The sequence below is a fragment of the Paracoccidioides brasiliensis genome (genome assembly GCF_000150735.1).
Source record: "Paracoccidioides brasiliensis Pb18 unplaced genomic scaffold supercont2.4, whole genome shotgun sequence".
Classification (NCBI taxonomy): domain Eukaryota; kingdom Fungi; phylum Ascomycota; class Eurotiomycetes; order Onygenales; family Ajellomycetaceae; genus Paracoccidioides; species Paracoccidioides brasiliensis.
Window position 1 is genome coordinate 2,445,555 of NW_011371361.1, and position 12,789 is coordinate 2,458,343.

The 12,789-nt window shown below is 29.9% G+C and overlaps 2 protein-coding genes across 2 annotated transcripts; both read right to left on the reverse strand.

Annotated features, from left to right (window-relative positions):
* Positions 1–456: 456 nt before the first annotated feature.
* Positions 457–1,629, reverse strand: PADG_04290 (uncharacterized protein; the record flags this gene model as incomplete). Its single annotated transcript, XM_010761487.1, has 1 exon — positions 457–1,629. One exon carries the CDS (start codon positions 1,627–1,629, stop codon positions 457–459), a length of 1,173 nt encoding a protein of 390 aa, XP_010759789.1.
* An 8,943-nt stretch (positions 1,630–10,572) lies between these two features.
* On the reverse strand, positions 10,573–11,060 carry PADG_04291 (uncharacterized protein; the record flags this gene model as incomplete). The annotated part of the gene is made up of 4 exons (XM_010761100.1): positions 10,573–10,620; positions 10,696–10,764; positions 10,838–10,891; positions 10,947–11,060. 4 exons carry the CDS (start codon positions 11,058–11,060, stop codon positions 10,573–10,575), a joined length of 285 nt encoding a protein of 94 aa, XP_010759402.1.
* Positions 11,061–12,789: the final 1,729 nt, after the last annotated feature.

Genomic DNA, 12,789 nt, shown 5'->3' on the forward strand with positions numbered 1-12,789 from the left:
GGATAGACCGTTCACTCGGCCAAACCAGGCGTTGGTTTTTAACATCAAGCCATATATCCTGTGCTGCCAACCACTTCCGTCCCAGGATGACAGGGTGCTGGCCTAGGTCTGTTACCAGCAGAGGGACATTCTGAAATCTCCGGCCATCCACCCAGAGGTTTAGGGTCAATGTGCGGTCTATCACCCCGCCGGGGGCGCCATTGTATCCCTTCATGCGGCATTTGAATGGGAGTTCTTGAAACTTCCTATCAAAGAATCTTGCCAATTCTATGGCATATCGGGTATCAATAAAATTCGCACCATTTGCTCCAGTATCAGCAAGAGAATTTGTAGAAGTAGCAATTCCATTGTAGGCTAATTTGATTGGTACATTAAAGCTTTTCCCCCCAATCAAGTCCTTCATCTCAAACCTCTCACAGACTGTTGAACTACCTGAGGTGGAGTCTTCTCTCAGGCTCACTCTTTTCCCGAATCTGCTGAAGGCTCAGGGGCATCATTCCCTGTGAGCTCAGCAATCACCTGCTGGGACTTCTGCTTTGCAGGGCAGTTCCTGGCAATGTGGCCTTTTTCCTTACAGTAGTAGCACTGAATATCCGGACGAGAGCTCAAGGCCTCCTTCACAGTAGGGGATTTTGTTGTAGAGATGCTGGGGGGTGTTTGACTGTTGGCGGTCTGCAGGGTGTTCTGTTTGAAGGTATTAGGCCCATTTCCCCGCGAGCTCTTTGATTTCTGGGTGGCATTGATTGTCTGGAGGGTGTGAGCTGCCTGCGCACAGATTTTCTGAAACTCCGCATATGTATCAGTGGTCGCATTGGCTACTGCTACCATCTTCTGGAGGTCAAAGGACAGCTTGTCATTGAAGTCTGTCTTGTAGTCCCCCCTGGCAATCTTGGCCTCCCCTGCCAGGTGTAAAAATTTTGTGACAAATTCATGATAATTATCCCCATTGCGCATAATCAGCTTGCGATAATCACCCTTGGCATTTTGCAGCTTGTTAGCATCCTCATATATTGACTTGAGGTGCTCAAACATCTCTTCTGCGGTTTGATATTGCTCGGGGTGGTCCTCTTCCATACGGGGTGCAATGTGACGTGCTGCGTCCCCATCAGTCCGGTTTTCAATGTACGCTATTCTCATGCGTTCAGTAGGGTAGTGGTCAGCATTCTCCCGGAGCTTGTTCTTCATCCGGGAGAGCCAGTGTTCAAATTTCGGCTCCTTGCCGTCAGTGAGGTGTTTCGGGTCATCAATCTTGACAGACCTCCTGGCAGTCTCAGAGGGGGTGACGCCTCGACTTGCTGCTTGGTTGCTGACTGTCATGCGGACCAGGGTGTGGCTAAGTTCATCACGTTCAGCAATTAGCTCATCAATCTGGCTTTGCTTGACAGCGGCCTGATTAGTAACGTTGTCCCATTCCATTCTCAGACGTGTGATCGTATCCCTTAATGTTTTTTCATCGTCAAAGATGCCATCAAAGATCGCCGCCAACTCATTATAAACACGGTCGCTGTCTGAGTGGATTGCCTCTCTGAATTCCTCAATTGAGACGCGTGGTTGGTCAGTTGGTCTTGTTAGGAGGTATCGCCAGTCCTTTCGGCCCCTTCCAGGGGGTTGGGAGCCTGTGGTGGCCATCTGATGTTGGATTGAGCTGTTGTCTTCAACAGTGCTGTTGTCTTAGCAGTTGATCTGACGCGTTGTCAGGCTCTGAACTAGCAGGTTCTAATTCAACTGAGGCACTCAAGTTTTCTGCTGAAACCTGAGTGAGAAGGTAGAAGGGAAGCTTAGTATTATGTTAGGGAGCGAATGCGAGCTGCATAAGAAGGAAACTCTCTGCGTTGCTAACTGCTATATAACGAAATACTAAGCTTGATGGGATGAAAGGGGGTGCTGGGGCCTGCGTGGATTATAACCACCTGCATGGTCGTGTGGTCACGTGATATGGATTAGGCCTAATCGGGCGCCGAGCTTAATCCGACGTCGGGTCTAACCGGGCACCGGCCTTCGGTCGGGCTCGGTCGGACGCTGAGCCTAACAGATATAGCTAAGAATAGGAGCAAGCTAGAACTAAGTACATATTTATAAGATATCTCATAGAGTTAAGCTTTAACTAATTCTTTAACAAGTTTAACAGAGCTTAGTTAATTAAAACTCAGTAAAAATCAACTGAAGCTTTAACTGAATCTGATTAAGCTCTAGTAGAGAAGATGTTTTAATGAGATTTGCAAATTTCTCTTAATATATTAGTTTTTTTTGATTTTTTTTCAAAAAGTTAAAATCTTGGTAAAATTCAACTTTTTCTTTAATAAAGAAAAATAGAGATATTGATTCTATATATATTTTGAAAAATTGAGCTGCACACTAGTTGTATAAAAAAAATTTCTTCAATATAAATAAAATCAATCAGCTTTTAACCATTTTTCTATAAAAAGTTGCATTTTTTAACTAGTTTTTTTATTAAAAACTAGTATTTCTTTTCTGACTTAATCAAAATTGAAATTAATAGTTTTTTACCTCTTCTGTATCTCAAGTATTTATAAAAATTTTATTAATTTATCTTAAACACTGATTTTAGTTTACTAGATTTTCTTGAAAAATCTAGTCTAGTTACTGAACTAGTAGTAAAATCAGATAGATTTTTATCAAAGTTTGATAAATCAAATATATAAGAACTATAGATAGAAGTTGAAACATGAAAAAAACACTCTCTATATTTGAAACAGAGAAAGAGACTGTTAGGGAGCGAATGCGAGCTGCATAAGAAGAAAACTCTCTGCGTTGCTAACTGCTATATTACGAAATACTAAGCTTGATGGGATGAAAGGGGGTGCTGGGGCCTGCCTGGACTATAACCACCCGCATGGTCGCGTGGTCACGTGATTAGGATTAGGCCTAATCGGGCGCCGAGCTCAATCCGACGTTCTAGTCTAACCGGGCCTCGGTCGGGCTCGGTCAGACGCTGAGCCAGCCGGGCGCCGGGTCGAGTCTAACCGGGCGCCGGGCCTCGGTAGGGCCCTGAGCCTAACAGAGACTCAGGAAGAGACTTATCAAAAACTCTCTGAATAAGAGATTAAAAAAGAAATAAAAGAGATAAATTGATAGATCAAGTTAAATAACTTAATAATTTAAAGTTTATAGTATTTATTTTGAAAAATCAAGTAGATAAAGAAAAAAATCAAAAGATTATTAATCATCTAATTTCAATAATGTAATTAATAAGTGAGTGAACCATAAAAGTGAGTGAACCACTTCTCACTTTCTATATAATGAGAATGTCTTCAAAGCCTCAACTATAAAGAAAAACTAGCAAATTACATTATAAATTATTTTCTATACACTTAGAGCATGTATGGGCAGTATGCTCAATAATCCCACAGACACTACACTGTGGTGCTGCATGTTTTTGTGATCATGACTCAGCAGTCTCAACCACTCTCTGCTCTCATCCATTGACCCTTCACATGTGATCCAAGCCTTCTTCAACCCTCAAAGCATCCTCTTAAGCTACATATGTACAGTCTCTTTCTTGCTTTCTCTTTTGTTTGGCATTTGAGCTCTTAACTCTCTGTTTTCAGCTGCTAGAATAGCAGCACTATGTATTGTCATTTGACATCTCTTCACCAGCTGATTTAGGGTACAATTGATTGGACTAGGTGGGCTCTGTGTACAGTGCTTGATATATTCTTTAACTTTCTCAGCCTGCTGCTCTAATTGGTGTACATTATATGATGTGGCTGTCATCCAGGAGGCCTGGGAACTGTGGAAGGTTCCTGGGGAGGTGAGAGTATACATCATGATATTAAGCTGTGAGAAAACCTGCTCAAAATCATACAGATCCAGCTCAGCAGCTCTAAAGCTCCTTTTGATGTTGCTCTCAGTCAGAGCCTGCATCTGATCTGCAGGATAAAGACTCAGAAACTCCTTCTTGTCAATATGATTGATCTTAAGCTGCATCTGATTTTCCATCTGCTGTCTGTACATAGTTTTCAGAGGTGAGAAGCAGCTAACATTCAATGACTGAAGAAGATAAGAGAAATGTGATGACATGTAGAGGACAATGATCTGATTCTCAGTGCAAAATTGATTAAATCTAGCTGAGACATGGCTTCAGTGTTAGTTTAGAATCAATGGTTGATATCTATTCTTCATACAGAGTAGGATCTTCTTGTTGAATATCTCTTTCAGTCAATATAAGCCCAGCTGGTCAGTGATTCAGTCATTCTTACTGACTTCAATCACTCAGTTATGTGGTAGCTCTTCTATCTCATATCAGCAGAATTAATGCATCTTTTCTTTGAGAATAATCATTGTATACAAGGCTCAGTCAGTTGCATTGACTTCAGCAATAACAGTCACTCATTTCTAATCTCCAGACTGTACAAGCTTGAGATTCTTACCTCTTTCAGATTCAGTCATCACTCTGATAGTCTCAATTACACTCATCTGAAACTCTGTCTTATCAAAGTTGTAGATATCATTTTTCAGAATTTTATACTTCATAATAATATTTTGTATAAGTTTAAATCACTCATAAATAATATCAGAATCCTCACATAGAGCTTACTGATGACCATATTTATATAAGAACTTGTATTTCAGCTCATCATGATGCTTGACAAAGTTTCATACTCAGCATTCACTCACTGTGAGTGAGGGATTGAATTCTCAACTGACAAGAAGAAGATTGACTATTTCTCATATAGCTGCAACTCAGAAAGACTGATCTTACTTATTCATGATTAGAATTCATTGAACAAGAGATTCTTCCTCTGTAAGATTAAATTTTCAATTCTTTGAAGAAGTGACAACACATGCTGTATGATCATGTATATAATAAAGTTATATAAAAGACTTCATATGGCTTTGCTGCAGCTCATACACTTGAAATTTAATCATTTTTAAGTGCTTGAATGACTAAAAGAAGTCTTTCTTCCTGAGTAAAGGTTTTATTTCTTTATGTGATTAATATTTTTGATGCAGAGCATTTCTCATTATATGAAGAGTGAGAAGTAATTCATTTCCTTATATAATTTACTCACTTATTAATTATATTATCAAAGCAAATTCATGAGATCATTAAGTTCATAGTAGATATGATCATCTTAATCAGATATATTATACTTTAGCCTTAAACTAGTCAATTTAAACAGGAAATTATCACTTAAAATCAATCAAAAATAGCACAGAGTATAGTTAAAAAGTCTATTTTTATATAAATAGCTGCTACTTCTATTTCTGCTTCTGCTCAGTCAGTGTTTCTAAAAGTCTTAAAGAAAAAAAGCTTAAAATTAGAAAAAAAATTTAAAATAAAAAAAGCTAAATTAGTTAAAAAAACAATATCTCATTTTAAAGCTCTTAAATAGAGAAGTAATAAATCAACTTCAGAGCTTAAAAATAACTCTTAAGTTAAAAAATAAGTTAAATCAAGATTTATTCTCAGTAGTAATAAATAAAAAAAATCTTTACAATTAATATCTTTTTTATAAAAAACTCTCTAATAATTATCATATTACCTAAATTCTCAGCTAACTTTTTCATTGAAAATAAAAAAAAATTAAAAATTTCTAGTGAAAAAAAAACTACAGATAGAGATTAAATTAGATAAAGATAAGAAATAATAAAAATCAATTATTTACAATATTCTTAATAATATTTTTGATAATAAAAAAGATATAACAGTATTAAAAAAAGAGATAGAGAATTATAATTCTTTAATTCAACTGAAGAATAATCTTATCTGACTGAGTAAATCTGATATTAGATAAAAGAAAGAAAGTAGAACTAATATTGATTGTACTAAGTCTTCAGAACAGATAAAAATCTCATTACTTTTTATAGCTAATTAAGTGTTAAAAACTTTTAAATATATTGACTTTAGATCTATAGTTAAAACTCATATTTAATGCAAAAGATATCAAAAATGAGATCACTTTATAGAAGCTCACAAATACTCTATAGCATGTGAGATTTGTGCAGAAAATTATAGTACAATAGATCATACTTGTGTCATATGTGATGTGAAGAGTAAATCATGTTCTCACATCATATTTAAGTGCAAGAATTGCAAGGAAAATCATATAACAACAGCTTTAATTTACTCTTTCTATTTAAAAAATAAAAGAAATAATATCTCAAGAGAGAATTAAAGAGATAAAACAGTTTTTAATAAGAATAAAGTAAATTCTCAGTCAAGAGGTAGAACTAAAAAAAGGAATTCTCAAGTAGAGAGATTATCAAAAAGCAAGTCTTCAGTAAAAATTAAATAAACTATCAATGCAAATATTTTTATAAAAATATCTATTTTTAATCCTCAGAAATTAATTTCTATAAAAACTATTATAATTATTAATAATAGTGAATTACAATAATAAAAAGAGAAAATTTTTATTTATATAATTATTTAAATATTTATTACAATAAAAAAAGAAAAAAAAAGTAAAAATTTTCTTCTAAAATTATATTTTTATAAAATAATATAGAAAGAGATAATATTTCTATTTATTCTTATCTAAATACAGCTTTTGTTCAGAAAATTAATTTTATTTTAATATAAAAGAAAAATCTAGATATTGAGCATCAGTTTCAAATTTCATATTCTAGCTATTATTATTTTTAACCAGAGAAAACTAAAGTCAAATCTAGAGTAATAATATACTTTAGAAAGAGCTTAAGATTTTAATTTAATTTGAAATATAAGATGATTTTAGATTTTGATATTCTAGTTGATAATATTATAAATAAATTTAATTAAATTGAATCTATTCAGCTAATTAATATCTAGAATAAAAAATCTTTACAGAAAAATAATAGTAGCTGAATAGTGAATAAAACTCTTCTAAACTTATCAGTAAACAAAAAATTAATTATAAGTAGAGATTTTAATACTCATCACTTATAGTAGAATGATGACTACACTAAGTTTATAAGAGCAGACAAATTGATATATTGACTGATTTTAAAAGAATTTGATTTAATTAATAAATATGATAAAGAAATATACTATAAATAAAATTTATTAAAAATGCCATTTATAAATCTAATCTTTTTATCTAAAAATTACATGAGAAAAAAGTATGAAACTAATTTATTAATTTAAAAAAAGTATCAGAATTAGTTTATAAAGTCATTTAATTTGATATATAATTATATGATAATGATAGAGTTGAAAATTTATTATTATTTAGTCAATGTAACTTTGAAAAAGCTTAATTGACAGAGATTATAAATCAAATAAGAGTTTTGAAAGAAAAAAATCAAAAAAATTTATAAAATATTAATACTAAATTATTAAAATTTACATTAGAAAATAAAATAGTATTAATAACTAATATTATACTATCAGATATTAAAGATAATATACTCAAAAAGTATCAATTAAATTACTTAAAACTTTGATGGTCTAAGACTTTGAGTAATAAATATAAAAAATTATCTAGAGCTAGAAAAGATTGAAAAGAGAATTTGATATCTATAAATATATATAAAGATATCAAAAACAACTACTTTTCTAATATCAAAAGAGTAAAAACTAAATGCTGAAATAATTTTCTTAAAAATGAAGAAAACAAAGATGTTTTTAAAGCTTTTAACTATACTAAATCTAGAGAAGTAATAAAGCTTTCTATATTAAAATATAAATATCAAAATCAAGATCATATTGCTAATATATTTCAAGAAAAATATTAAGTATTTATAAGAGTTTTATTTTTAAAGTCAATAGAATCTAAGGAATATATTTCTATAAATAGATATCACGATGATAGACAAAGTGAAAGTGATCTGACTTAATGAAAGATGAGCTAGAAATAGTTATTTTCACTAGTTCTACTAAAACAGCTGCTAGACTTGACTTAAATAAATCATTTTATAATAAAAAAGTATATTTTAAGCTAAAAGAAGAACTTTTTACATTATCTTTCTCTTTGATAAAACATGAATATCATCTAATATGCTGGAGAGAGGTTATAGGAGTTATTCTAGCAAAATTTAATAGAAAATTATCAATTTCTAAATTTTATAAAGTCGTATTTTTATTGAACTGTTTAGGAAAGATTTTATAAAAAATTATTAGTTTTGGACTTTTTTTTAGTCACTACTACTAACTTACTATATAATGATCAAATAAATAGTAGAAAATAGAATTCAGCTATAGATGCAGTTTTATCAGCTATTTATGATATTCAAATAGCTAGAAATAATAGTCTAGTTTCAACAACTGCTTTTATTGATATAAAAGATACTTTTGATTATTTTTCAAAAAATAAAACAGTTTTAATTATGCAAGAGCTAAAGTTATCAGAATCTCTAATAAAATAAATCATCTGTTTTATAACAAAAAAAACTATTCAGCTTTTTTTTGATGTAATGAAATAAAAAAAAACCTTAATTGAAATAGAAGTTTCTCAAGAATCTCCAGTCTCATCTACTCTTTTTGCTATAAATACAGATAATTTATTCATGAATAAAAGTGTATATGTAGTAAGAACTCTTAGCTATGTTGATAATATTGATTTTATCATCAGTTTTAAATCTATATAAAAATAACTATAATAATAATATAAAAATAACTATACAAAAAAATTTTGAAAGAGAAAATAAAAATCTAATTCAATTTAACATGAATAAAATTAAACTGATTCACTTTTATTCTAAAGGAAATGAAACTATCACTTTTTATGATAAAGTTATAAGATGAAAAAATTCTATAAAATGACTAGAAGTTTGATTAAACTCAAAGTTTAACTTTAAAGTTCATGTTTAAAAAAAATAGCTCAGATAGAAAGAACTTTAAATAATAGAGTTAAACTCTTTAATATAGAAAGAAAATTATTCTTTCAAATGAGAGTATCTACTTCATACTTATCAAATATATCTGATAAAAACTTAAGTACAGAAAATTTTTTGGATTAAAATAAAATTTCTGAAAATTAAAGAAAAGATGTTATCTCCTCAGCTTTATAGAATATATTCAATGATTAAAGATCCAATATCAAGCTTAAATGTGAAAAATATAAATCATAACAAGCTTTATTCTTTGAAAAAAAACTAAGTTCATTAATAGATATTTACTATTAGTGAACTTTCTAAGAAAGAGGAAATAACTACATATATTCAAATGCTATAAAAGATTAATAAAAATCATTCTTTACTTATACACAGAGATGATTTAAAAAGTAAACATGAATATTTAGAAGCTGATATAGCTTTGACATATTTTAAATTAAATTTAGAGTAAGTTATATTTTTAATACTGAGTTATTTGCAATTCAGAAGACTTTTACAGCAGTTGATAAGATTATCATTTAGAAATCTAATATTAAAAGTATTTGAATATTTTCATATAGTTAAATAGCATTGAAAAATTTCAAAAAAAATAATAAATTCAAAGTATTTAAATATATCTTAATTCAATTCAAGAAGTAGTTTAAAAAATCAAATTAAAAGATAAAAAGATTCTACTTTATTTAGTGTAAGTACCTGCTCATGTTGATATTTTAGAAAATGAAAAAGCAGATTTAGCAGTAAAAAATGATACTGAAGTTCAGAGAATAACTCAAAACATTATTTTTTGATTTTATATCAAAAAAATTAAAGAAATATGTTTTGATAAATGAAGAAAGATTTAAGAGGGAAAAAAGAAAAATTTTCAATTTGCAAGATATGAAATAAAATTAAAGTGAAAGCTCATATCAATAAAATGCAAGAAGAAAATATTTTCTCTATAATATAATTGAAGCTTAAACATTTTCTTTTAAATTTTAAAAGAATTGCAAAACTATACAAACTTTGACAGATATGATATTTGTGAATTTAATTGAAAATTCAGATCATATGTTAATAAATTACTCAATAAATAATAATACTAGAAGAAAATTAAAAGAGAAACACTCAATTAGTCAGCTATATATATAATTTTTTTTAATACTAAATTTGAAAGAAAATTTTTAATCAATTTTATAGAGAAATTAAATATCATTTTTATAGAATAAACTATAATTTTAAATGAGATACTTCAGTACATAACTAGCAGATATTAAATTTCAATTTTAATTTCAATTTTTTATATCTCTTTTATTAAATATTATATTTTTAAATTTCTTTTCTTATTTCTCTTATGTCTTTAGTTTAATTTCTATTTGTTTTTATTTATTTATTTTTATTTTTTATTTTTTGTTTTTTTGTTTATTCATTATTATTGATTTTCTAATAAAGTGAGGCTGTATAAAATTGCTTTTACAATAAGTTAGTTTTAAATACTGTATTATCCTGAGATGAAACCTTATAATTGTGTGGTTTAAATTGCATTTGATTAACAAAATAGATAAATCCGAGTTTAACTTGATAGATATCATTAGTTGATAACTGAATACATCTTTAAATGAAGATGAAGAAGAAGTAGAGGAAGAAGAATCTTTAGTGAAAGACTAGTTATTTAATTATTTGCATTATTCTTCTCAAGTCAACAGGTTATAATTATATTAAAGAGTGCGCCACAAGTTCAATATTTATTAACTGTAAGTTGAAAACGGCTAGCTATCCGGAGCTGCTTTGTTGTATATTATCGATATGACATGCATATTACTTTGGATTTTCGCCCTTGCCCTTTCCGTTAGCAGCATCAGGCCCCTGTTATTTGACTTTGTTAGTCTACATATCTAACAATTGGCCCAAGAGCCTCTATAATCAGAAGGGGTTACTTACCGTCCAAGCCCAACAAGTATAAGGATGAACCGCGCTCACGGAGCAGAAAATCAATGACTTAGAATGGTCCTAACAACTAGTTAGCCAGAGCTTTTGCCAGCGCTTCCGATATCAAGGTACTGTTAACAAGTAATCCACTTACAAATGCTTTGTCTACACAATCTGGCTGATTCCGACAATCTTCATCATTGGCACACTAATGTTTTCGTTAGTTGTAGACTAAATCCAAATACATGATCGGATACACCTACCCATGTTTGTAAGCTGCATACACTCCAGTTCCATTGTCCCCTCATATCTCGTGCCGAGGACACTAAAAACAATACGTATAGGACGGCTGCTACTGGTCCAGTGTTGAACTTCATTTTGAAATCTGCAGACGTAGATGTTGCAAATATTCTATTTGAAATGATGTAAAAGGTATAATAAGAACAGAGATGAATCGATGACTTCTGTGGTAAATAATCAAGTCCTGCTTTCTTTAGAATTATAGAAGTAGAAGATAAAAAACATAAAATTGAGCATGTCAAAGGTCTCTATATATAAGTTTTTATCATTCATTTTTTTTCATCTTTCAAAAGTTCATAGTTGTGGCAATTCATGATTTGATGCCATGATATCAATGTTACCCATTTCATACTTTTCATATGAAACTTCAATGACTGCACAGATGAACTGATGTCACCCACCTATACCAATCTTTTCACTATGCTTTATAAATAATACTTCAATATAAGTTAGGGGCTTTGTTGATTAAGTTAATATTTTTGAAAGTTGTTCTTGAGTTTTTTCAAAGTTCTTAACAAACTTTGATAGATCTGTGAAGAGCTGTAAATGTCATTATCTCTTTATCCACTGCTCGATAACTGCATCTAATAAGAGTGACTTATCTTTAGATATATTATGATTACTAAGTAGCTATCAGCTCTAGTCCTCTCAAATATCTTTTATGATTCTTTTAGATTTTCAAAATTAGTTATTGAGGAGATATATCTCATGAGTAAATTGTTGAAATTCTGAAATATCTCTCTTGTCAACAGTTATCTCACAAATCTTTGATTAAGAGTCTTAAATGCTCTGAGATCTACACTGTTTTAAATTCTAAACCAATCAGAAAGGTCAGAGCAGCGTCAAAAGTTCTGACACGCGTTTATAAGTTTATGGGTAACATCATATTCAATTTTGATGTGGAGTTCAATCTAGCTCTGGAGGTACTGCAATTAACTTATTGAAATTAGCTCTTTTCATGTTGATTCCATATGATGTCAATGGAGTTCAAGAAGAATCAAAGTATTGAAGATGGGACCTTATACTTATCTTGAATTGGTGCAGTGTAAAGTGAAAGTGATCTGAACTCTCAGAGATTCATCTGAAGCAAGAAGTCAAGTCTCCATCTGATGATATCATATGTTTTTATTCTCTCTTTTAAATTCAGTTGAAACTCTACTAAAATGGAGTTTTTTTCAATTAAACTTTTATTACTGTCACCTAAAAATGTAATGTTAAATGAATGAAGTTTTGTATCATTTTCCCTGATTTTATCATTTACTTTGACCAATTACTCATGTGATATAAAACTCTATTTAGTCATCTCTAGAGAACTAATTAGTTATTTGACTTGCTTGACCTATTGTTAGAGACTAGTCATTCTAGGCATCAATGTAGAAACACAATTCAAAGTAAATATCATAACTCACATACTGTTAAGTAGTATTATTATATAAACTTAAATATAAGCTTAATACTTTCTCTCTAACTTAATCTTTTACTTTTAATAATTAAAATAGTTAAAATAAGTTAATTTATATTTAAAATTACTGAATATTTACAATGAGTATGCTACTGTATTAATACAGCTTTAGTACATTCTTATATAATAAAAGAAAAATTCATGTAGAAGTATAAAGAAAAGAGAATGGATAATAAAAGTGAAAGAAAAATAATTTAAATGAAAAGAAGATATTCTAAGCATAAACTATTTCATTATGAAAGAATACTCATTGAGTATTAGTTTATTATAATATTAAATAGATAAAGTTCAATTTATTTTATTATAATTAATATTTATTAATTTGAAATAATATAATTCACGTA